This window comes from Sorex fumeus, unplaced genomic scaffold, assembly GCF_029834395.1.
Source record: "Sorex fumeus unplaced genomic scaffold, SorFum_2.1 ptg000058l, whole genome shotgun sequence".
Classification (NCBI taxonomy): domain Eukaryota; kingdom Metazoa; phylum Chordata; class Mammalia; order Eulipotyphla; family Soricidae; genus Sorex; species Sorex fumeus.
In genome coordinates this window covers 8,456,591-8,483,038 of record NW_026606115.1, presented here as the reverse complement: position 1 = coordinate 8,483,038, position 26,448 = coordinate 8,456,591, and the positions used below count along the sequence as shown (strand labels likewise).

The 26,448-nt window shown below is 36.3% G+C and overlaps 1 protein-coding gene and 1 non-coding gene across 6 annotated transcripts in view; both read right to left on the bottom strand.

Moving 5' to 3' along the window:
* Positions 1-1,629: 1,629 nt before the first annotated feature.
* Positions 1,630-26,448, bottom strand: part of LRCH2 (leucine rich repeats and calponin homology domain containing 2) — a 167,624-nt gene continuing 142,805 nt past the window's right edge. The window contains exons 14-20 of one of the 5 annotated variants that reach the window (XM_056125653.1): positions 21,984-22,028; positions 19,207-19,257; positions 16,351-16,408; positions 15,488-15,600; positions 15,172-15,309; positions 14,587-14,664; positions 1,630-2,031 (exon numbers count right to left, since the gene is read on the bottom strand). In XM_056125653.1, the coding sequence (XP_055981628.1) occupies positions 1,912-2,031; positions 14,587-14,664; positions 15,172-15,309; positions 15,488-15,600; positions 16,351-16,408; positions 19,207-19,257; positions 21,984-22,028 (603 nt within the window). In that variant the 3' untranslated portion in view covers positions 1,630-1,911. Of the gene's footprint in view, positions 2,032-14,586; positions 14,665-15,171; positions 15,310-15,487; positions 15,601-15,956; positions 16,157-16,350; positions 16,409-19,206; positions 19,258-21,983; positions 22,029-26,448 lie in introns of those variants that run through there. The other 4 variants (XM_056125654.1, XR_008794061.1, XM_056125655.1 and 1 more) reach the window with 4 other exon arrangements.
* Positions 18,786-18,914, bottom strand: LOC130034316 (small nucleolar RNA SNORA35). Its single transcript, XR_008794087.1, has one exon. It is a non-coding gene; the product is annotated as a small nucleolar RNA SNORA35 (small nucleolar RNA).

Here is a 26,448-nt window from a genome sequence, read left to right as displayed (position 1 = left end):
CTAATATTTCAATGCTATGAGACAGAAAATATTTTAAAATAATTAAAATCTAGATTAATAAGAGTAATTCTATAGCATAGTAACTAGAAAAGCAATGTCAATGATCACTATGACTTTTAATGGCCACTTTATAATATGTGTAACAATGTCAAATTTGTACATTAAAAACTAACAACTAAGGTATTTATCTCCCATTTCTTACCTATATTACCTAAATTTTCACCAAGGAGATTGCTGATATCAAAGAAATTTGTTAGATCCAACTGAAAAATAGTAACTATTTCAATATTTAAAGTAATAAATTACTAAAAATCTAATTTTAAATGATATAGTCATTTAAAATGGTAAGAATTCACTCTTAAAATTTCCAATTTGACCCTTGGGGAATGTAAAGAACACATCCACATACTAGAGCCAAAAAATAGTGAAGTTGTTCCTACATCAACAATAACTGCATCATTTGGCACACTAGTTTTATTTTTTATATATATATATATATCCTTTGAAAGACCCAAGTAACACTTGTAATAAATTGCATCCATATTAAGAGGTAACAAGTGCAAATAATCACATATTAAAGATATGGTATTTGCTTGTCTACTTTTGCCTACTACAAAAGTAATTATACTGAGATTTTACTATAGGAAACCAAGTTGATACAATAATGTTTTTAAAAATTTCTTGCATTGCTACCAATGTAAATTTAGCTATTTCTAAATTTAATAGGACTTTATTTAACCTTGTATACTTATGAAAATATTTATAGAATGATCTGCTTAATTCAACATCAAGTCAGTTGAGGATCACAGGGGTTACAGGATCTACAAATGGCCGTATTTCAAATAAAAGCTATACCTCAGCTGTTCTATCTGAATGTAACTGAAGCAAAATGCTGATATATGTTTATGAAAGAGAAGACATAAACCCAAACATCTGAAGTTTTATCAAAATGATCTTGATAATTAGTACTTTGCTAGTTCTAAAAAAGTTCACTGCTTTGTGTAACATTTCAAAACAGAAATAAAATACTCTTGGAATAATACATTCTAAAAGATGATTAAGTTTTGCAAAATTAAATAGCATAAATTAAGCATATTAACATTGTTTTTTAAACATGAAATAACCAATTTAAGGAAAACTGTGATGGACTAAAAAACCCACAAATGTCACAATGTGAGGCACACTTAAATGCTCACGTATTACTGACCATACAAAAAAAATCTACTAAAATATTTTAGATTCCATAGATACCACTAATAGATAAAAGAAATTTCAAAAATGGTTAAGACTATATAAGAGCCATCAATTACACAGGCACTTCACATGTAAACAATCTACATTAAAACTGAAAATATTTTGGCACCAACCTATAATACTAAAAAGAATTTAATATAAAGTCAAAGTTCTAGATTTTCTTCTTTTTGTTCTAGAAAACTAAGACCAAAGATGGAACAACTTGTTTATAAACCAGAAATAGAAGTGTATTAAATAACTCAAATATATACTTCTTTTAAGTTGGTAAAAATTATTACCGTCTCCAGATGTTTGCTAGTATGACATTATATAAACTATTAAACATAATGTGATTATTATATTGAAAAATTATTTTCAATTTAGTATCACTTATTTTTGAAATATAACAAAGTTTACCAACTGACTTAGTGAAAAGAGAATTTGAATTTATCAAAAACTCATTAATCCAGTTTTTCCCCAAAATAAGTTTGGGCAATTCAAAATTTAATTTTTGTGTTTTAACATAAATTTAAAAAACAATAACACTTGGAATAACACATGATCTGTTAGAATGCATTAGATCAAGCCCTGATTAACCATTCTTATTTATGATTTAGTGATATTTGAAATCACTTCAAATAAACTAAACGTATACACTCATGATTTTTAAATGTTGTATCAAGCTGTAGAGAGCTGAGATGCCTTGTTTGTAGGTAATTCAAGAAGAGCTTGGACTGTGACACCAACTTTCACAAGACCTCTTTCTTCTAAAATATGGTGAGGCAAACAGAGTCTTTCCTGAAAAACAAAATGAAAGACAAATTAATATTTTTCAAAAAGGCATAAAGTCTAAATAAGTCATAATTAGATTTTATAAACGTTTTCTGTACAGTCAAACAAATATACTACTATAACTTTTCCTTTGAAAATAAAATGTAAATTTGCCAAATTTCTCAATTTATATTTAAGGATTCTAAAGGTTGAACTGGCCTGTAATGACTCCCTCCTAATATTTTCTCTGAACCACTTTTCATACACAACAAATATTCTTTCTTCCTTTTTTTTTTTTTTGCTTTTAGGGTCACACCTGGCGATGCTCAGGGGTTACTACTGGCTCATGCACTCAGGAATTACTCCTAGTGGTGCTCAGGGGACCATATGGGATGCTGGGAATTGAACCCAGGTTGGCTTCATGCAAGGCCCTACCCGCCGTGCTATTGCTCCAGCCCCACAACGGTCACGGTCACGGTCCTCCCATTGTTCATCGATTTGCTCGAGCGGGCCCAGTAACGTCTCCATCATGAGACTTGTTGTTACTGTGTTTGGCATATCGAATATGTCACGGGTAGCTTGCCAGGCTCTGCTGTGTGGGTGAGATACTCTCGGTAGCTTGCTGGGCTCTCCGAGAAGGGCGGAGGAATCGAACTCGGGTCGGCCATATTGGCTGCATGCAAGGCAAATGCCCTACCACTGTACTATCGCTTCAGCCCAGCCCCACAACAAACATTCTTAAATTAAGTTTGTCAGTTCTGCAATTCCCACTAAATCTTCAAACACTCCTACATAATAATCCCCTCAACTATCTATTAAAACTACTCATGTAAAAAATTACCAGTACTGGGGCCAGAGCAATAATATAACAGGTAGGGCATATGTCTTGCATGCGGCCAACCTGGATTCAGTTCCCAGGACCTTATATAGTTCCATGAGCCTACCAAAAGTGATCCTGAACACAAAGTCAAGAGCAATCCCTGAGGAGAGCCAGATGTATACAAAACTCTCCCTCCACCCTCTTGATAGTCAAGATGACATTATCAACAAAGCCTTATGAAATGCCACATATTGAGAATGTCTTGAATGCTGTATGTCATTTAACTACTATTAATTCCATTCTTGAAACCTTCCCTCACATTGCCTTTGATGATACCATTTTGAGCTTCTCCAACAGCAACATTGCACTAGGCTTCATCAGCTATCACTGATCATAATTAACTTCGTTAATATTTCTAAAGGCTCTGCCTTTACATTCTACTTTTTAAATTCATTTCTTCTGCCATGCCTGATGGTGTTTATGCCTAATTCCTGGCCCTATATTCAGGGATCACTCCTGATGGGACTTGGGGGACCATATGGGTTGGCAGGAATTGAATCTGGGTAGGTCTTGTACAAGGCAAATGCTCTACCAGCTGTACTATCACCGCTCTATTATTTTTATACTGCATTTCCTCCTAGGTGTTCACATCTATTCTCACAAATACAACTATATTCTTCACCTAATAATTTTCAAATATATATCCTGCCAAGATTTCTCTATTATGTTCCAAACACAAATGCCAGTTGGAAACAATCAAATGGACCAATGGACAAAACAAACTCTATGTGTCTACAAGAGAACTGTTTCTCCTGCTTCTCACTAAACTAATGGTGCATTACTGAATCTATACCAGTCAATAGTACGCTAATCATTCTGTCTCAAAGTATATCTGGGAACCATAATTTTCTCCTATTCCTTACTCTTGTATTTCAATTACCAAATATTACTGATAACCTCTCATTTATCAAAAGATATTAAAATCATTTTTATCTTTACTGAGGTATAACTGCTATTTTTATTGGAAGATATTCAAAGTGTACACTATGATGCTTTGATACACACAAACATTGTGAAAATGGGTCACCAAGCACCCCACGTCATCATGTTTACTATTTATGACAATATTAAAGTTCTATTCTTAGTCTATTTTAATCATGCAATGATACCATGATATACATTAGCTTAGAGAACTTCAACATATAACTTAAATGAAGTACCTTATCAACCTCCTCCTATATCCACCTCCTACCCCCCACTCCTTAACTACCACTTTCCTACTCTGTGCCTATAAATTTACAAATCTTTGGTCACTATGATTCAAATACTGTAAATGACAGGGTTTCATGCATATAATATTCCAACACCACACCCTCCACTACAGTATTCACTTCCCTTCACAACTGCCTCAGGGTTCCCCCCTCAAGCCCTTTCCAAACTTCCACATCCCCATTCCCATTACTCCACCATGGTAAGCTCAACTATATAGACCAGTTAACAGCTCATATTCTGATATTTTGGGCATGTACCATTTCCTGGGCTAGAGCAACAGCACAGAGGGTAGGGCATTTGCCTTGCATGCAGCGAACCCGGGTTTGATTTCTTTGCTTCTCTCATAGAGCATGGCAAGCTACCAAGAGTATCCTACCCGCACAGTAAAGCCTGGCAAGCTACCCGCGACATATTCAATATGCAAAAAAAAAAAAAAAACAGTAACAATAAGTCTCACAATGGAGACGTTACTGGTGTCTGCTCAAGCGAATCGATGAACAACGGGAGGACAGTGCTGTAGTGCTACTATTCCTTTACTCTGCTTCTTTATATTCCACCTAAGAGAACACTCTTTATCTGTTATTCTTCTGGCTGATGTCACATGGCTGGAGCGATAGCACAGCCGCAGGGCGTTTGCCTTGCACACAGCCAACATGGCTGATCCGAGTTCGATTCCCCCGCCCCTCTCAGAGAGCCCGGTAAGCTACTAAGAGTATCTCGCCCGCATGGCAGAGCCTGGCAAGCTACCCGTGATGTATTCAATATGCCAAACACAGTAACAACAAAGTCTCCAATGGAGACGTTACTGGGCCCGCTTGAGCAAATCGATGAACAACGGGAGGACAGTGACAGTGATGTCACATAGCATGTGACCATCCAGTTCCACCCACATGGCAGCAAACTGTATGAATTCATCTTTTCTTATATATAGTTGAATAGTATTCCTTTTACATATAATTTCTTTATCCAGTCATATGTTTTTGAACAAGTGGGCTGTTTCCATATTTGGCTATTGTTAATAGTGATGAAATGAAAACAAGAGTGCAAATTTCCTCTCTAGGTATAGTTTCTCGGCACTTCGGGTAGATGAAGAAAGTAGAGTTGCTGTTTTACATGGAAATTTTTTGAGAAGTGTTTATAATTTTTCCCAAAAAGGTTTAACTGACTACATTGCCCAACAGTGGATGTTCCCCTTAATATTCAGGGAAACAATGGTTGATACTTTTCTATTTTTAATGTATGACACTCTCACTGATGTGATATTTCAGTGTTTTGGTTTTCATTTGCCTGATGATCAGTGATGCAGGGCATTTTTTCATATACCTATTTGCCATATGTAAGTTTTCCTTAAGCAAGTTCCTTGTTTGTCTCTTCTCCCTAGTCTTGGATAGGGTTTAATTATTTTTCTTGACAAGTTGTAAAAGTGCTTTATACATATTGGATATTAAATATCTGATGAGGGGTGTGAAAGTATTTTCTTCCAGTATGTGGGTTGAATCCTAATTATGGTTATTTAAAAACAAGTTCACATATAAGGGATGACATACAGTATCTGCCATTCTGTGTCTGGCTATTGCTTAGCATAATGCTCTCCAAATTAGTTCATATCACCACAAATAACACTATTTCCTCTTTCCAATGGTTGAATAATTTGCATGTACAAATTTGTCAACAGATACTAGGAGTGTTTTCATGCTTTGATCACTTGACAACTTGACATCCAGTTACTCATCAATTTGCCGAGTGGGCACCAGTAACGTCACCATTTGTCCCTGTCGCATGCTAGTGTAGTCTAATGACATCTGCTCGGTCTAGGAACATGAAAAGCCTCAAATTGATCTTTCAGGGTCTTGACGAAGAAGTCTGACCATCTCATAGGTGGGCGGTCATACGATCTTTTGACATCCTGTGGAATCTAGTCGGTAATAGCTCCAGTCCAGTGGTCATCTCCAAATCTCATTACATGTCCAGCCCATCTGACTTTGGGTACCTTTGAAAATGAGACAGCATCCCTGATTCTTGGCAGTTGACAGAGGTCGGAACTCTGGATTCTTTCTCTCATTTGAGTGAAGTGTGATGTTCCAAGCACAGCTCTTTTCGTTCCTTTTTGGGAGACCAGAATAGCGTTCTCATCCTGTTTTTGTAGGGCCCAGGTCTCTGAGGCGTATGTTAATGAAGGAAGAACAGTGGAATCAAAGAGATGTGCCTGGAGCTGGAGGTTCTTCGTCCTCTTAACTATTTCTTCGACCCCCTTGAAGGTGTTCCTAGCCGCTCTCTTCCTCCTGCACAAGTCAGGTGCTGGGTCATTTGTCATGTTGATTTTTTGATCTAGGTACACATAACTGTTACATTCGAGATATTCATTCCATTGAGAGCAAATGGAAGGTCAGGAACAAAAATGTTTCTCATAAACATTGTCTTCATGAGATTCATCTGTAGTCCGACTTTCCACACTCATGTTCGAAGTCGTACAGCATTTGTACTACTTGGCTAATGTTTAGTGTTATTAGAACGATGTCATCAGCAAAGCGGAGGTGGTGTAGTTGCCAACCCTCTATTTTCACTCCCATTCCTTCCCATTCTATTCATCTCATGACGTTCTCAAGGGTAGCACTGAAGAATTTCGGTGAAATGGTATCACCCTGCCAAACTCCTCACTTGACGTCTATGATCACTTCCGTGTAGAATGGTGAGATCCTGGCAGAGAATCCATAGTACAGCTCACGGAGGATCCTGATGTATTGAGTTTTAATGCCCTATTTGGCTAGGCTTCGATGACTGCTTCTGTCTCAACAGAATCAAAGGCCTTCTTTGTATCAATGAACATTAGACATAGTGGCATCTTGAACTCCTGAGAAACCTCAATGAGCTTGGTTATCATGTGGATATGGTTGATCGTGCTGAATCCTTTGTGGAACCCAGCTTGATCGCATGGTTTTCCTTCACCTAGTGTTCTGCCATTCCTATTCAGGATGACTTGAGTGAACAGCTTGTAGATGACAGACAATAGGCAGATCGGGCGATAGTTGCCAATGTCGTGGATGTCTCCCTTCTTGTACAGTAGTACAGTCCTGCTGGTTTTCCATTGGGACAGAACTTGGCATTCAGACAGGTACCATGTGAAGAGTCGAGCCAGTGTATTGATGAGTACTGATGGCAGATTCTTAAGGTGTTCGCATCTGACCTTGTAAGGGCCAGGTACTGTTCGCATCTTTACTGTCGAAATGGTGTGTCCGATTTCGGAAGGGAGAATGTTGGAAACAACATATTCATCCTGAGAATTTGGTATGTGGGCAGGTGGATGTGGCTATTAAAGAGATCCGAGTCATGAATAATTTTCTCCATTGCCCTTCTGGAAGATGTGATAGATCTATCAGGACATTGTAGGGCAGTCATGTTGGTCTTGTACTTTGCAAAGGACAGGCGGGCATTGCAAAGGCTTCTGCCACATCTGCCAGCACTGCTGCTCTTCTCTCTTTGAGGTCTTTCTTTATCGCTTCTCTGCACTGCTCTGTGAGCTCAGATGTTTGCTTGCAGTTGCCTGAGGCTTGCGCCAAGCCACATTGGCGAATAAGCTCAAGAGTTTTCACCACAAAACCCAATAGGAGAGAGAACAAAAGGGAATGCCCTGCCACAGAGGCAGGGTGGGAAGGGAGGGATGGGGGGTGGGAGGGATACTGGGATCTGTGGTGGTGGGAAATGGGCACTGGTGGAGGGATGGGTATTTGATCATTGTATAATTGAAACCCAAGCACAAAAATTTGTAAGTCTACAACTGTACCTCAGGGTGTCTCACTAATAAAAATTTTTAAAAAAAGAGTTTTCAAAGACAGGCATCTTTTTCTGGCTATCTCTCTCTTGGTGTTCTTCGTACAATCATGGAGGTGCTGAACCAGTCGATCGTATTCCTCATCAATGTTGTCAACGATGGCATTGTTCCATGTTGCCGCAATAGTGCCAAAGTTGGTGATCATTCTGGGATTTCTCTTTTTAAACTTTTCTGCCCTTTCTCCCCACTCCGTTAAGTAGAATTTTGCACGAAGAAGACAGTGGTCCAATCCCGTTTGGAATTTTGGAACTGTGAGTTACCATGGATGGTCTTGGTCGACATGATGAACTCAGACAGTCTCTCGCCCTGTTTGTTCCATTGTATGCCATGGGTCCCAATGTGGAGTTCTTCAGCTGATCTTCTCCATCCTTACTTGGCATTAAAATCACCAACAGTGATCTTGTAGAAAGTGTGCTCTTCTTTATAGAACTTCTCCAGCTCCATATAGAACTACCAGAATCTATGGGACACAGCTAAAGGCATGCTAAGAGGAAAATTTATAGCGCTGCAAGCATTCCTAAGGAAAGAAGGGCCTACATAGATAATATAACCACAGAGCTCAAGATTTTAGAAAAAGACAAACAAAAGGAGCCCAAAATTGGCCGAAGGAAAGACATAATAAAACTTAGAGCAGAAATTAACGACATGGAAATGAAAGAAACAATTCAAAAGGTGTGAGATAGGCATGCAGTTTATTATTTTTTCCTTTATCTCGCTAGTTTTCCAGTTCCATTTGCTAAAAGTTTTTCCTTGCTCTAATTCATTCCTCCAGCTTTGTCAGAGATTAGCTGTCAATATATCTGGTGATTTACATCTTTTATATCTTGAGATATGTTTTCCTTTAGTTCTTTCAGTAAGTTATACTTCCCATTTTCTAGCCTTTGGGCAATGTATTAAACATGAAACTTCTTCAGGAATAATTTCTGTTGGCTGCATTTTCCCTGCTTGTGCATTGTGTGACTTTTTAAGTGGGCATTTAAAACAGGAGGTAAATCTAGAAATCAAACCTCCCCTCAGGGTTTTTTTAGTATAGTATTTTAGTTATGGTTATTTAAAGGACTAAATACTGTTATTTTATAAATGGAACCCTATTAGCAACAGTACCACAAGGACAGTACAAAAACTTGTAATTTTTAAAAAAGAGCTCTTGAGGATTCAAATCGATGGGAGGGAGGCAAATGCAGTAGGCAGTGGAATAGTGGATAAAAGTGGACAAAGATGAAGACATTAGTGTTGAAATATTTTGTGCTTTGAAACACAATCATGAAGACCTTTGTAATTCAATAGTGACAAAATTGAAAAAGAAAAGAAAAAATTTAAAAATCCGGTAAACAAAATATTATTTTACTAAGATTCTTTTGTTTTTTGGCCACACCCAGTGATGCTGAGGGGCAACTCTTGGCTCCTGGAGGTGCTGAGGGGACTATATGGAATGCCAGAGATTGAACCCAGGTAGGCCACGTGCAAGGCAAGCGCCCTACCTGGCGCTGTACTATCTAGCACCTTGAGAAGATTCTTTCTCTAAAAAATTTTCAATTAAAGAGCCATGATCTACAAAGTTATTGACAGTTGAGAATTAGGCATACAATATTCCAGTATCAATCCCACCACTAGTGTCAACATCCCTCCACCAGTGTTCCCAGTCCAACTCCCCCCAACATACACCCACCCCACCTGTTACCTTGAAAGGCACATCACAAAATTAGATGACTGTAGCTTAAATCTCATCATTTCAGTGTTGTTAAATGTGTGCTTTACTACTCTCTTACATCACCAGTATAACCAAAGCCCTGACCACTGTTCCTCCATTACCTCCCTTTATCACCTTGTTTCTTCCCCCCATTCTTTCTTTTTACGTTCTCCTCCCTCAACTCTGGCATCAAGGGTGATCTAGGTATCCCCCACATTACTACATTATATTTCCTCGTCTAGATACTTTAGATAAGTGAAATCATCCCATGTTTGTCTTTCTTCTGACTTACTTTATTAAACATGGTATCTTCCAGTTCCAATCTTGTTGCAGCAAATTGCAAGGTTTCAATGTTCCTTGCAGCTTCATAATATTCCACTGTGTATATATATCACATATTAATAATCCATGGGGCTGGAGGGATAGCACAGCAGATAAGGCATTTGCCTTGCACGCGGCCAACCCAGGTTCGATTCCTCTGTCCCTCTTAGAGAGCCCGGCAAGCTACCAAGAGTAAACCGCCTGCACGGCAGAGACTAGCAAGCTCCCTGTGGTGTATTCAATATGCCAAAAATAGCAACAACAAGTCTCACAATGGAAATGTTAATGGTGCACTCTCAAAGCAAATCGATGAACAACAGGAGGACAGTGGTAAAGTGCTATTCATAATCCATATATCTACTGATCAACTAAGTTGATTCCATATCTTAGCTATTGTACTAAATGCAGCAATAAATAATGATGTGTATATGTCCTTCCAAAAGAATGTTTTTCTGTAATTGGGGTAGATGCCCAAAGTGGAATTGCTGGGTCAGAGTCAGCTCAATTCTAAGTTTACTGAGGATTCTTCATATTGCTTTCCAAAGGGATTGAACCAGACAACATTCCCACCAGTAGTGAATGAGAGTTGCTTTTTTACCACATCCTCGCCAGCACAGAATAGCCATGTTCACTGTCACTGTCACTGTCCTCCCGTTTTTCACTGATTTTGCTTGAGTGGGCCCAGTAACGTTTCCATCGTGACACTAGTTACTGTGTTTAGCATATCGAATATGTCATGGGTAGCTTGCCAGGCTTTGCCATGTGGACGAGATACTTTAGGTAGCTTGCCGGGCTCTCAGAGGGGGCGGAGGAATCGAACCTGGGTTGGCCTGGTTGGTTACGTGCAAGGCAAATACCCTACCCACTGTGTTATCGCTCCAGCCCTAGCACAGATTATTCCTACTATTTTTGATATTTTGACTTGTGTGAAATGATAATGTCACTGTTATCTTGATTTGGATTCACCTAATGATAGATGATACTGAGCATCTTTTCAGGCCTATATGACATCTGTCTGTATTCCTCTTAGAAGTGTCTGTTCATTTCCTCTCCCAATTTTTTAGAGGGTTCTTGAAATTTTATGTCAAAATTTTTGTGAGTACTTTATATATTCTGGATTCAGCCCTTTATCTGATGTGCTGATTGCAAATATATTTCCCATTCAGTTAACTACCTTTTAGTTTTAGACCATGTTCCTTTTGCCATGCAGAAACTCTTTACTTTTATGTAGTCCCATTTTTGTATTTTGATTTTGCTGCCTAACAGTCTTAAAAGTTCAAAAGCCTCTGGATAAATGAACCAAATAAAAAGGAAAACTCACAAGTAACCATATCACACATAGGAGATTCTAGAAATACTAAAATGATTTCCAAAAGGAGGTATTTTAAAGTTTACAATAGTAATTTCAACAAAGTTTAATGAAATGAAATTAATCAAGCAGTGATTATATATGGTCCCCAGACCAACAGTATCAGTATCATTTGGGACTTTTTTGCAGAGCAGATCTTCAACTGCCATCCCAGACATAATTAATCAGAAACTCTGAGGGTTCAAGCAGTACTCGCAGATTCTGTTGTAACAAGCATTCCATGTTGTATATTACCTTGTATAAAAGTTTAAGAACACCACCTTGTGCTAGAGTTATAGTACAGGGGTTAAGGTCTGGTTCATTGTTTGACAATACAGACAGTCACTTGAGCAGTCTACAGTGTCCCCTAACACTGTTTGAAATATCCCAAACTCCACCAGAAACAGACAAAATATGACTAACTGTAGGACAAATTCTTTGAAAGATTACAAAGTTCATGCAATACGAGTGAAAATCAGACCAGTCTATATCTATCTAAAGAATTAAAATTAGAGCTTAAACCATGAAAACCTTCTAACATTGAAAACTATTTCCTAGATTAATTCATTAATGAATTTGACTATTTAAAAAAGAAACAACAGGGGCCGGAGCTAAAGCATAGCGGATAGGGCATTTGCCTTGCACGCGGCTGACATGGGTTCGATCCCTGGCATCACATATGGTCCCCCAAGGACTGCCAGGAGTAATTCCTGAGTGTAGAGCCAGGAATAACACCTGAGCAAGGCTGGGTGTGACACAAAAAGCAAAAAAAATTAAAAAAATAAAAAAGAAACAACAGAAATTTTATATGAAATAAATTTTCAAGAAAGATAAAAGCAGAGAAAGTACTCTAAAGTCAGTTACTAACAGTAAACTAAAGGCTAATATTTACCTGAACATATAAGCAAAATAGTAGAAATAAAATTTAATTGAAATAAACTACAAAAAATAAGAACAATATCAATAAAACCCATCATGACAAAATAGGACTTATCTCAGAATCTGTGGCTACCATCTGAAAATAAATTAGTATAATTCAATCTATCATGAAATATATTGATGACTAGTGTCTCCAGAGTCCTTCTGTTACAGTGAAAATTGGTGGAGCACTACCCAGCTCCAAAAGCAAGCTGTAATGAAGAGTAGAGTAATAGTATTTTTCATAAAACTCTCACTTATCCTCCCAGAATATTAAGAAACCTAGACTATGTTGTACTGACTTTTCTTTCATGTAAAAGAATAGAAATAGAAAGCATCCAAAGTTGAGGTGGGTTCTTATTTATATTATCCGGATTAACAGATTTGGTCCAGGATTTATTAATGGTGTGACCCTGCAAAGTCACCCAACCTCCTTGTTTCTCAGTTATCTCATATGTAAAATATGCATCCATTCATTAAGTACTGAGAATACATCCCTCAAAAATCACTGAAATAAAAACTGGGCAACCATGCATATACCATTATTCACTGCAGCACTCAGTGCAACAGCTAAGATTTCAAATCATCTAGATGTCCAACAATAAACCAGTGGATCATGAAAATGTGGTAGATATACACAATGGAATACTACATAGCTGTCAGGAAAAATGAAATCATGCAATTTGCTGCAACATAAATGGAACTGGAAGACATAATGTTAAATGAAGTAAGCCAGAAGGACAAACACAAGATATCTCTTATATATGGTATTTAGAATAACTGATAAGGAAATGCAATAGTTTAAAAGTGGGATGCCAAGATTACCTTGGGCCCAGAATATAAGGACAAGAAGGAAAGAAATAAAGTGAAAGGTAGGGGAGTTGGGGGTGGAGAGAAGAGATAGATGAAAAGCAATGGGGGCAGTAGTCAAGGGGAATCAGATACACTGATGTTAAGGAATGGTAGAGCTAAATATCCAAACCAGAGTTAACAATACTGAAATTGTGAGATCCATACTTTAATAACCATACTTAAAAGGTGTCTGTTAAGATGGCAGGCTGGGGCTTCAGTTGGTGGAGTAGGAGAGGGAACCTGGCAACACTGGTGGAGAAATGTTGAGGTGATTGAACATTGTATATCAAAAACCCAACTATGAATAACTTTGTAATTCACGGTAATTTAATGAAATAAAATTTGGGAGAAAACTGGGAAATTTTATAAAATGCAATAATAACCATAAAAATAACCGTTATTTTTTCTTTCTCATTAAGAGGTTAAGATAAAAATAAAGAACATAAAACATTTTTAGACATCATTTAAAGCATAGAGAGAACAGGAATAGTATGGAGCTTTCTAATTATACAGTAACTAATTCTCTATATAAACTATATTTACTCACTTGAGGAAATAGGTTTAAGTGGAGTCTGTAGACCATATTATTGTGACACCAATGAAAAAGAGAGTGTAAGAAGCACAACTCAGTACATAAATGAATTAAACCAATTCACTGCAAACTTACACACTGTTAAATGTCAATTATACCTCAAATACAAACATAAAACCATTTTAATTAAAAAATGGAAAAAGTGCATCTAGACTGTGATAAGCTAACCAGGTTTTTCTCTCAACTGTTAGCCATATAAATTAATATATTATTTTTACAGTATTATGATTACTTACTTTCATTATATGCTCAGTATTATTTTAATAGCTAATTTCATTAACTAGGGCAATTATTATATAAAACAAAATCCAATTCTGAACAAAGTTTTTATGGAGTAAGATACTTTACAATCTGACATTTTAAATTATGTTTAAAACAAACATTGTTCACAACGAATACAAATCTAACAATCTATCTATGGCTTAACAGAAGAGTTCAAATAACCCTTCAACAAGAAAAATAAGAATAGTAATGGCATCACAATCAAGTTGTGAGAAAGGCACTAAGTTATACTTATATAACAATGTGTGTGGTATGTACATTTTCCTATAAATGTAGCTGTTTCATAAATGACTTTTAACATAGCTTTAAAATATCCATTAAAGGGCTAGGGAGATAGCTCAACAGGCTTAGCACATGCAAAGCATACAGGAGGCTCAGGTTCATAGTCCATACAGCATGGTTCCCCAAACACAGCCAGGAGTAAACCCAAAGTTCTTAGCCAGGAACAGTCCCTGAGAAAATTCTTAACTGTGATACCCCAAATCAAATAACAACTCAATTCCATTAAATGGCTATGACAGCTAAAACCGGAACTCAGTATAGGTTCCAGAGGAAAGTATTCATGTACAGAAAGCATTATACATTTCTGTTATAAAGAATACCAGCATGCCTGTAATAAATTAATGTCAATAATCACCTTGTTAGAAATTAAAATTACCTGTGACACACCCAACTTTTTACAAGCATCAAGAAAATTTTCCACATTTCTTCGACATTTTGCCATGCTCAATTTAGGCTGTAAAGTAAGGGAAAGATACATTTTCAGAAATATGTAGACAGAAATTAATCAAATTGAAAACTAAAGGGACCAGAGCGATAGTACAGCAGGTAGAGTGTTTGCTTTGCACTTCCTGGCATCCATATGTTCCCCAACACCACCAGGAGTAATTCCTGAGTACAGAGCCAGTAGTAACCCCTGAGCATCACTGGGTATGACCCCCAAAAATAAATAATAAAATAAAATTAAAATTAAAACTAAAGCTATTTTGGAATATTATTTAAATGTAGTTTCCAGAAGCTCTCTGTTTTTGAAGAACAAACAAATTAGAGCTCAAATAGATTGCTAAATGCACTGGAGTGTGTGCTGTGCTGAGCACATGTTTTGCATGCAGGAAGCCTGAGGTCCTGATCATGCGTCACTGGGTGTACTGCAAATCTTGATCATGCACCACTGAGTGTGTTGCAAAAGCCAAAAGAATTTAAAATAGAGAATGAACAGATTCTCTATTTAGACAAAACTTACCACTGCTGGTGATGGTACATGAATACTAGCTACAGAACGTGGCCTTATATGATTGGCTAAATGGCAAAGAACAACCCCATCCATCAGTGCAGCTCCAATGTCATCAGGTAAAATTACTTTTAACCTGGTTTCCAGATTCTATAAAGAAATATACATGTATAATTATTTAGATATTCTAAATGTTATAAATTATTTTACTAACTGCTATATCATCCCATATTTTAAAGAAGATGGGAAATAAAACCCATGCACCTTGTCAATTTTTCAAATTAGACCCATTTCTACAAAGAATATATGGAATGTCAATCTGACTAACATTACGAAGTTGTCGTATTTGCTCTCGTTCTTCACGTAAATGTTCCATCTTTCTTCTCATTGTAAATCCAGGATCTGCTGCCCCATATTCCTGGCGAGATGAACGGCTAAATGCTATAAAAACAGAAATTTTCTAGCTTATTAGAAAGCTAAAAGGAAGGATCAACCATCAGTGGGAAAAAGGCAAAAAGATAAAAGGAATCGGATAATACTAGGTACAACAGTATTACTTATTAAAAAATTCTAAATACTTTTTTACATAATATAATTGAAATCTCCCTATCTGCATTTGAAAACAACAGGGAAAACAAGTGTGCCACCTATGCATGTTTTTATTTTAAACACATGCAATTAGAAATTTATGTTTCAGATTTAAATTTATTTTTGAATATAAATAAGACTTTAAAGTAAACAAAATTATACTTGAAGGTCTATACAGTTATTCAGGAATAAAAACTATAATTCAATACCTTGCCAAGTAACATGGATCCATTTTCTTTTGGGCTTGCCAAATGCGAAAAGATCCCTTTATAAAACCACAATATAATGGTGTGCTATAATTTCAAACAGTGTTTGGTTCTGCTGGCAGAGTGGTCATTCTAATAGCAGTCACAGAAGAGTAGAAATAAGACTGCAGTATATCTAAGGCAAAAAGCTGAGGTTTCAGGAGCTTGAAGGTAAAGAGGAAGAAAGAAATGGGGAATGGGAATTGGAAAGACAAATAAGGTTAAGAGAAAATTACTTTTATGAGAGGGGAAAGAATCTATGTGTACTTAAAACTATGGAATAAATCCAGTTAAGTTGGGAAACTCTAGTGTCTTATATAGTCAATATGTCTTATTTATTTGTAGAATATATATTTACCTGATCTAGGCTTCAATCCAAAAGGGCCATGTGAAAAAACATCCATTCTATCATACTCCTATAAACAGAAAACAAAAAAAATCTTTTTTTCCAAAATACAAAAGACCATACTCACATACATTCCAATTTTCAGAAGCATTTCTTTCTCTCCAGAAATAATAGACTAGAGAAAGGTAAGCTGCATTTCAATTAAAACTAATAAATCAAGATCTATAAGTAAGTACCAACAGACTTAAGTCTTTAGGTATTTTTCATAGTACAAAAAAGAAAATTAATGTAAAAATTGGTAATATTTTGAAAGATAAACCAGATTTAAAGTATCCCCACAAATAAAGTAAGCTTTAATAAAAAGGTAAACAAAATTAGCAAAATCTACTCATTTCTACTATAAACTTGACACTAGCGCAAACTCTGAGCCAACTTTATACACTTATATGAATAAGGGCAACAGACTATTAGAAAATTTACTCTTTTACTTGAATGTAAAATGTTTAAAAGTGCTTTCAAATAGTAATGGCAAAGAAATGAGGTATAGTAAAAAATTTAATTTGGAGTCATCAAGTTTAGACTAAGTCTTATACAAAGTACTTAATACCTCTCTGGTTACTAATTCTTTAAAATAGAGATGTGAAGATTAATTCAAATAATCTACAAGGAAGTATTTTGTATGTTGTTCAGTGGTACAGTATTGCAATTTTAGAAACATGTTATTTAATATGTACAGTAACTAGCGTCTGGGCTTTATTCTCTAGAGTCTGGGCTTTACTAATTTTACTATTATTATAGCACAGCGGGTAGGGCGTTCGCCTTACAAGCGGCCAACATGGCCGACCTGAGTTCGATTCCTCTGCCCCTCTCGGAGAGCCCGGCAAGCTACCGAGAGTATTCGATATGCCAAACACAGTAACAACAAAGTCTCCAATGGAGACGTTACCGGGCCCGCTCGAGCAAATCGACGATCAACGGGAGGGCCTTTACCTTACCTTACCTTACTATTATTTATGGACTGGGGTCTTTTGGAAAGTCATCTACGTCTTCAGTATCAAATGAGAATAATACACAGGTCACAGGACTATTCAGGTTCAAATGTACAGGTGATTACTTTAAAATAGGAAGCAATTCAATTATTTCAACCATTTCCCTCTGAGAGTAAAACAGAAGCAATCAGAACAATTATATATACTTGAACCTTCTGTTCATTTATACGTGATAAGTAGTTCAACTTGAACATGTATTGAACTAGCAAAATGTAATTATCCTCTATAAATGTTAAGTTTGTCACCATTTTTAGTTAAAATGCTATGCTTCTAAGACAAAGAATTCACTTATCCATATTCAAACAGTGTGTTATATATAAAAACTGGTACCAATACTCTTCTGTGAGCATAGATCACTGTCACATCTGTCACTGTCCTCCCGTTGTTCATCGATTTGCTCGAGTGGGCACAGTAACATCTCCATTGGAGACTTTGTTGTTACTGTGTTTGGCATATCGAATATGTCACGGGTATCTTGCCAGGCTCTGCCGTGCGGGCAAGATACTCTTGGTAGCTTGCCGGGCTCTCCGAGAGGGGCGAAAGAATCGAACTCAGGTCAGCCATGTTGGCTGCATGCAAGGCAAACGCCCTACCGCTGTGCTATCGCTCAAGCCGCTGAGCATATATACTAAATCACAAAGTAGTTAAGAAAGTAATCACATATCTGCTTGTTAAAATTAAATGCAAAAGAAAGGATTTTTAAAATCATGTGATAGAAGACTATTTCTTTTCAGTGTAGCAATTTAAATTATTTTCTTAAAACTATATAACATTTACTTGAAATATAAATAATTTTAAAGCACATTTAGAAAACTAATTTCCAGGCCCATTTAAAACTTTTAAAATGAAACTCATCCAAGACAATAGACAAAAATTTTTAAAAAGCTGAACACCAACTATATATAAGGAAATACTACTAATCAACCAAATTTATGTTGTAAATCTGTACCATATAAACATGTAAGTCCAAAATTCACCAAATGAATGTATAATCACTTATTTGCCAATACAAATACACCTTCAGGATAGTAAATAAGACATTTGAGGGAAGGGGGTTAGGGCACACCCAGTATTGCTCAGAGGTAAGTTACTAATGGCTTAGTCCTTAGGAATCACTCCTGGAGGGGTTAGGGACCATATGGGATGTCAGAGATAGAAGCTAGGTCGGCTACGTGCAAAGCAAGAGCCTTCTCTACTGCACTACCTTTCTGGACCTAAGTAGAAAACTTGAAGTAGAAATAATACTGTTTAAAATTTTTAATGTATCTCTTGTTGTAAAGCAATAAGTTTAACTAAATTATAAGACTCTCACATTCAAATCATCAGACTATCTGCTTGAGATCTCACAAATTCTAATTTTCATCCACCCCTTCTCAATTGATTCTAAGATGACAGAAAATGTGTACCCTCTTGTCGATAAGAACAACCCACTGCAGGGATGTTTCTCGTGGAAAAAGGAAGTTTCTGTTGCATTGCTTTTAGACCTAAATGGTTACAGAAAAAACCACAGGTCACTGCACAATGCTGAAATATCTATTTAACTATAAAGTATATAAAAACATTAATGAATTATGAAACAAAACACTTTATAAATCAAATTTTTGTGACTTATAGACATTTTCCAACAAAACATGTGTTTATTATAAATATTTATATAGATATGGTGTTGAAACCATTTTATAGGATAGAAAATGCAAATAAGCCTAATAGGGATTTCAAAACATGGATGAATAAATTACACTGCTAGACATAAAAGATGAGTATAAAGAGAAGAACAAAGGAAGAAATCTATGTAAACACATAAAAACACAACTTGTACCTCAGATGATACTGGAGATTGTGGTGACATACTAGCATTATGACTGCCTTGCTAAAATATAAAAATAAGAAGGTAAAAGTAAAATTAAAATATGAATGTGATTCTGACATAAAAAAGTAAAATTGAAAGTTGTTTTTGATAAACTGCAATGAGAAACATCTACAGCTTTGCCATTCAAATTATGGCTTGCAATCTAGCAGATTTAGCATCTTCTGGGACCTCATTACAAATGAGGACTACAGGTCCCACCCAAGATTTTCTGAATGAGAATACACACACACACACACACACACACACAGTGTGTGCTTAAGAAGGACAATACCTGGCGGTGCTCTGGTACTAATCTCAGGTTTGTGCACAGGGTCAAACTCAGTGATGGTTGGGGATCATGTGATGCTGGGGATTGTATCTAAGGCTTCTGTATAAAAATCATGCATTCCATCCAGTTGAGCTATATCTACAGACTCCGGAATGTATATATTTCAATAAAATCAGCTGGGACATTAGAAGCACTTTAAGTTTTAGGTCAAAGATAAATTATTTTCCTATGCATGTATCTTCTTTGATATATCATAGATGGACATAGATGGAACACTTTGTATTTCTTACAAAATATCCATATGTTTACAGTGGTGTATATAATACTGGATGATATAATGTATTGTAGTAAAGGGGCTGCCTGGATCACCCTTGACCCAAGTATTTAGAAAGAAGGACAGAAAAGTAAAGGAATTAAGGGCGGAAGGAGAGAATGCAAGGTACGGTGTGAACAGGGGTATGGGCTTAAGTTATACTGGTGATATGGGTGAGTGGTAGAGCCATATATCCAAAACACAGACTCAACAAAACTGAAAACATGAGATCTAAGCTGCAACCACTGAAACTCTGTAATGTGTCTGTCAAGTTGACAGGCGGCAGATGGGAAAGGGGCTGAGGTGGGTAGGTAATAAATTAACACTGGTGGGGAGAGTTAACACTGGTGGTGGGATTATAAAACTTAACTGTGTGAAATATCAGCTGGTTCCAATTTTCTAATAGTAAAAGCCAAAAATACAAGAAATTCCATTATACATGAATGTACACACCACAAAGCACATCTCCTCATGATTCCATAAACTATAATCAACTCTAGTGACACTGATTACATTATACCAGACTCTAGGAATATTGAAATTTAGCAAAATAGTCACTCAAGAAACTCTCACTCCAGTGATGTAAAGAAGATACATTTATAATGTGCAAATAAGGGCTATATGGGGAGATGGCAGGGATGATAGAGAAAGACAAATTTCCCAAAAAAGAAAAAAAGAACAAATATATGTTTACCCCACCAAAAAAAAAATTCCAAGATGAAAGATAGGGGCCAAATAAACAATGCAGGGTAATCAAATAAGAACACACAACCCAGCTAGGTTACCAAAGATCACAGACGGCCAACAGGCATATTAAAAATCGTTCAGCATTTATCATCAAGGAAATTCAAATCAAAATGACAATGTGATGTCACCTCATGCTAGAGAGAATAGCATAAATAAAAAAGACCAGAAGTAACCCTGCTTGTAGGGATATGGTGTGACAGTCATCTGGTTCAGCCCATATATAAAAGATTTTGAAGACTTCTCAAAATATTAAGAACAGAGTTTTCATGACTCAGCAATTTCACTTCTTGGAATCCACCTCAACCACACAAAAAATGAATTCATATAACTATTTGCACTCCTATGTTCACAGTGCTAGTCACAATAAATACCTAAGGTATAGAAACAAATCAAGTATCTAACAACAGATAAATGGACACAGAAATCTTGGGATATAGTATAGTTATGAGATAAAATCTTGCAGTTTGCTGTAGCTTGGATGGAACTGAAGAGTGTTATGCTGAGTGAAGTGAGTCAAACAGAGGACAAATACAGAGCGATCTTTCTTCTCTATGAAGTATTAAAAAACACAGTAAAAGAATGAACAACATCTAGTGACAGCGAATCCTAAGTCTCAGTCTACAGAAGTAAGTAGGGCTGGAAGACTGAGAGACAGTGGTAGAGATATGCTGGGATTCTGGTGGCAGGTGTGAAGTGGTGACATTGTACTCTTGAAACGTAAGTGTTAAACCATAGTGCCAAAGTCAAAATAAAACTAACCTTAAATGAATATGGTGACAGCTAACATTTAGAAAAAGATAATCTGCTGCACAGCTTAAAATGGTGAGGTAGAAAAGTTTATAATGGGAGACAGTGCAAGTTATAGTACACATACTGAGCATGTGCAAGGCCATAAGTTCAATAATTAGCACTATATGGTTCCCCAAACACCAATGAGTTGTCCTTGTGGCTCTACGCACTGCCAGTCCTAAGCACTGACCCATGTGGGCTACGCATATGGGCCAAGTATTGCCAGGAATGGTTCCTAGCACTCTAGCACTACTGGGACCAGCCCGTTTTAAAAAAAAAACACTACACAGGACTGGTTAAAAAATTATCTTTAAAAAGTCTCAACAGACCACCAGGCTAATTTATTAAGATAAAAATGGGAGAAATTGCTAAATTCACAAATTGCAGTTTTAAGATGTGACCAAAACTTTAAAATTCTTAGAAATTCTATTCTAAATAAAGGATATTAAAGTCAAATGATTAAATAAATTATTCTGATGATGCTCAGTTTTTATTATTGGAGAACATCCTTTCACTAATTCAATAAAAAACTGAAAGATGAATTTCATTTGACTGTGAAAACTATATATGGAAAGTATTTTAAATAATAATGTTACCCTCTTTCCTCACCTCATCATTTTCGTTTCCACTTGAACTCTTCCTTGATGATTTATACTGAAAAATATTTAAAGCACAGACTTTATTTTCCCTTGAACATACTAATTCTCTATTAGTATAAGTGCATATTATATAATAAGTATATTATAGTATATTCTACTTATTACCTATCACTAGTATAAGTCAATCCAAATTCCATTCATTTAAGTTTGCTATCAAATGTTTTTCTTAATTGATCCAAATTGATCCAATTTCTAATCTCCTCTCCTGCTAACAAACCTACCGACTTCAGGAAAAAATGAACACTGCACTAAACATACATATTTACAACACAACCACAGTAGTAGTGATGATCACTAATAGTACTAATGCTTATGACATGCCAGGCACTAATTGATATATTTAGCACATTTCCCAATAACCCTGATGTAAAAACTATCATCTCCATTTGTACTGGGGAAAAGAAGTAATATGTCTAGTATTTTTAGATTTAGAATGCTAGTACATAAAAAATGTACTTGTTTTAAGAATGAAGGAAATACAGTAAAATGACTCAAGTTCTTAATATGTTTTCCTCCTCAATATGTATTCCTCCTCACTACATATAATCCTACAAACCAGTAACAAACCAACCTTTTCAAAGTAATGCTTACAATCCATGATACTTCTTTCAAAAAATCTAACTTTCATGTTGTGTTCATATATCTTTGGCATTCAAGGCCCTATTATGAATCCCTTTACTTTTAAACTTTATATTTCAAAACTCTTGGGAAAAATACCTAACAGGTAAGCCAAAAATTGGGATTTAAGCATATTAAGGATTACAAATACAAAATCAGAAATTTTTCCAGTATCTCCTATGATTATTTATCTAACTGGGTGCTCTTTATGGCTAATCACAGATAAAACCTCAATATGCTTTTAAAAATGCCTCAATCATTCATGATAGGAAGTTATGCCAATAAATCTATTTCCATCTCTAGGCATAATGCTCACTGATGTCACTTATTCTTTTTTTAGGGGGGTCACACCCGGCAATGCACAGGGTTTACTCCTGGCTCTGCCCTCAGGAATTACCCATGGCAGTGCTCAGGGGACCATATGGGATGCTGGGAATCAAACCTGGGTTGGCCGCATGCAAGGTAAATGCCCTACCTGCTGTGCTATTGCTCCAGCCCCAATGTCACTTATTCTTGATTCTATTCTACTTCACAAAGAAATGACATTCAGATGGCAGACACCAGAACTCCAAGATGATACCAAGCATATTACTGAAGAGAAACAAAAGTCATGGCTGTCAAAATACAGGAACTGGGACCGGAGCAATAGTACAGCGGGTAGGATGTTTCCTTACATATGGCTGACATGGGTTCAATCCCCAGCATCGCATATGGTCTCCCCAATCCCCACACCCTGCCCACCCTCAGTACTGACAGGAGTAATTCCCGAGTGCAGAGCCAGAAGGAACCCCTGAGTGTTGTTGGGTGTGACCGAAAAAGGAAAAAAATATAGGAGCTACAAAGCTGGATAGTGATTAAAGATTTCACCCTGATGACACTGACAGAATATTTAAAAGAGATTACTGCCAGTACTAAAGTACACCAATGTGAAGAAAGAGCACATTACTGAAGTTTCTGTGGTGTTGACTGCTTACATAAACTTGAAGCTTTCTTACAAGGAATTCAAACATAAGCAGCTACATAAATATCACTAAAGAGGATCCAGCATGTAGGGCATAGTCTGTACCTCTGGTTAAAACCCTCTTTGACCTCTATCGTTGCATCCTTTAATATCTTTAATTGAAAATAAACACCCAATGAAAGATGACTAGTACCAAAACAAACAAAATAACCCAATGAAACCCAGAAAACAAAAAAAAAAGAACATTTGCAAGGGTTATTATAAGCAGGTCACATCATAAAATATTTCAATATTTAAAAAACTTTAAGAAATCTTTAATGATTTATGTATTTAATCATTTCTTAAAGTTTGAAAAATTAAGATCAGCAAGATTTGGTCGAAGTCATACAGTGATTCCAGAAGCCTAAGCTCTTTTTAACTATACTTTCTTAACTCTTTAACTATGCTATACTCTCATCTCTAAAGTTTGAATGAGTAGTAGGAATCTGCCACAATGAAAAGATTAATGGGAATTCATAAAGAAGGAAGGCAAAACAAGATTTAAAAAAATTATATCCCAGTCTATGGAGAAAATAAAGATTAGTTCAGAGTAGCAAGAGAGAATAGTAAGCTATGGCAGCTAATAAAACTAATAAAATTAAGTACAGATCTCATTAAAGTATCACACAGTTTGAATGTCTATGCACATTTAAATATCCTAAAACCCAAAACCTAATATATATTTTAATAAGAAAATATTTTGTAAGTTCACCTATTTACTAATTTGGCTCAGTTGTTCCCAATTAATATTAGTATCAATTAGTTATCTTTTATCATAGCTAAATTCAACTACTAACATAAAAGTCTATATACAAACCAGAGGGGGGAAATGACTTAATCTCTAAAGATTCTATTAATTTTACAGCAGCACAGACACTAACTTGTGAACAAACTTTGAAGAAATTAGTTAACTTCATGAGCTCAGTTTGGTTCCTTATTTCTATATGATATAAACCAAGATAATAGAAAATATACAAAATATTTCCCTGGAATTACCCTTTCAATTAAATATTGCATTAAATAAAATCTGGTATAAACTTTAAGAATCTTATCACAATAGCAATGGGGCACAGTTGAAGACAAATATAAACATTTAATATACTAAATATTGCTTAAATCTAACTTGATATAATTATTCCAAGTGATTTAACTATTTTATTTAGAAATCAAAGCCATTGAGAATTACATTATAAGAATAACATTCTTATATCAAACCTATTAATTTATATACACATTTTTCAAATGGCTAAATTGTCATACTTTTGTACATGTTATTTAAATGTCATTAACATATTCTTCTAAAGTTTTTGAAATACATTAAATCGTTTCTTGAAAATTACTTTGATAAACACAGGTATTATTTTGGCCACAAGAATTCTAAATTTTAATAATGGTTGCAATTGTGGTCTGGCAGTCTAAATGAGTTCACAGACTTCTCCCTTAGTGATTTATTTTCTTATATTATCTGATCATTTTTTCTGCTTACTCAATGTTTCAAGGGGTTACATACATAATATGCTGGTAACAATTAGTCTTGGTAACTAAAGCAATAACGGAGAGCTGAATCACACAACGCACGCTGTGTGTGACCTCACAGTATAAAAATTTTACATAAAGCTCTAGAGTACCAAATTTCAATGATTAATAAACTAGCATAAATCTACACTCAATACTATATTCTAAGAATAACCCTTTTGATCATCAGGACAGTAAACTTTTGAAACACAGACATTTCAGGGCTGGAGTGATAGCATAGCGGGTAGGGCGTTTGCCTTGCATGCAGCTCACCCGGGTTTGATTCCCAGCATCCCATATGGTCCCCTGAGCACCACCAGGAGTAATTCCTGAGTGCACCCCTGAGCATCGCCAGGTGTGACCCAAAAAACAAAAACAAAACAAAAAATACCCAGACATTTTATTGAAGTATATATGTATATTTTCTACATATAAAATACATGTAATTTAAAATACATAATTTATATAAAATAAAAACATTTCATAGAAATCCTTTAATTGTGGTATAGTGCATCCAGCAGGTCAAATTGTATCTGCGGGGCAAGTGCATCAGCAACCTGATGGTGCCTTCAGGCTTCTGACACCTCAAAATTGCCACTGTGCCTATGGCCAAACCAACAACTTGGGATCAGGTTTACCAAGAAATTAAATGGCCAAAGGTTAGATATGTGGGAGCCACACCCACAAACCACCTCCAGCTCAGCTATACAAGCTCATTTATTGGCCTTATTTCAGAAACCCATAGATATATCTTGAAAGAGATCCAAAGCCACAGTTACTCTCAGACGACACAAGGCTGAACAGACTGATGTAAATCAGAGTGGGGCAGGTGGGCCTGGTGGCCTGCCCAAGCAGAGCCCCAGCAGCCACTTGCTTCCACAATCCAAAATTGCCGCCATATCCCCGGCCTGACTCCACTGTCTCAGGACAGACTTCACCAAAATATAATTGCTGAAAATTCTGGTATGCAGGTTTTGTGACTGAAATCTCCAAGCTTTCTCAGAGTTGGGGTGAGCTACGTCCCATCACTTCCCAATACAAATGGAAGCACTGGCAGTGCATCAGCAACCTGATGGTGCCTTCAGGCTTCTATGAACCAAGTACTCTGCCACACTGAGGCTCTACTGCCAGCCTTGCTTCAGAGACCCCTAAATAAATCTCAAAAGAGATCAAAAGCCACAGAAAAGCTCAGACCTGTGCTTTTCTATGAACCAGGAATGGATAAACAGACTGAGGTAAATTTGAGGGGGGGCGGGTTGACCTCTGTCCGCCCAAGTAGAAC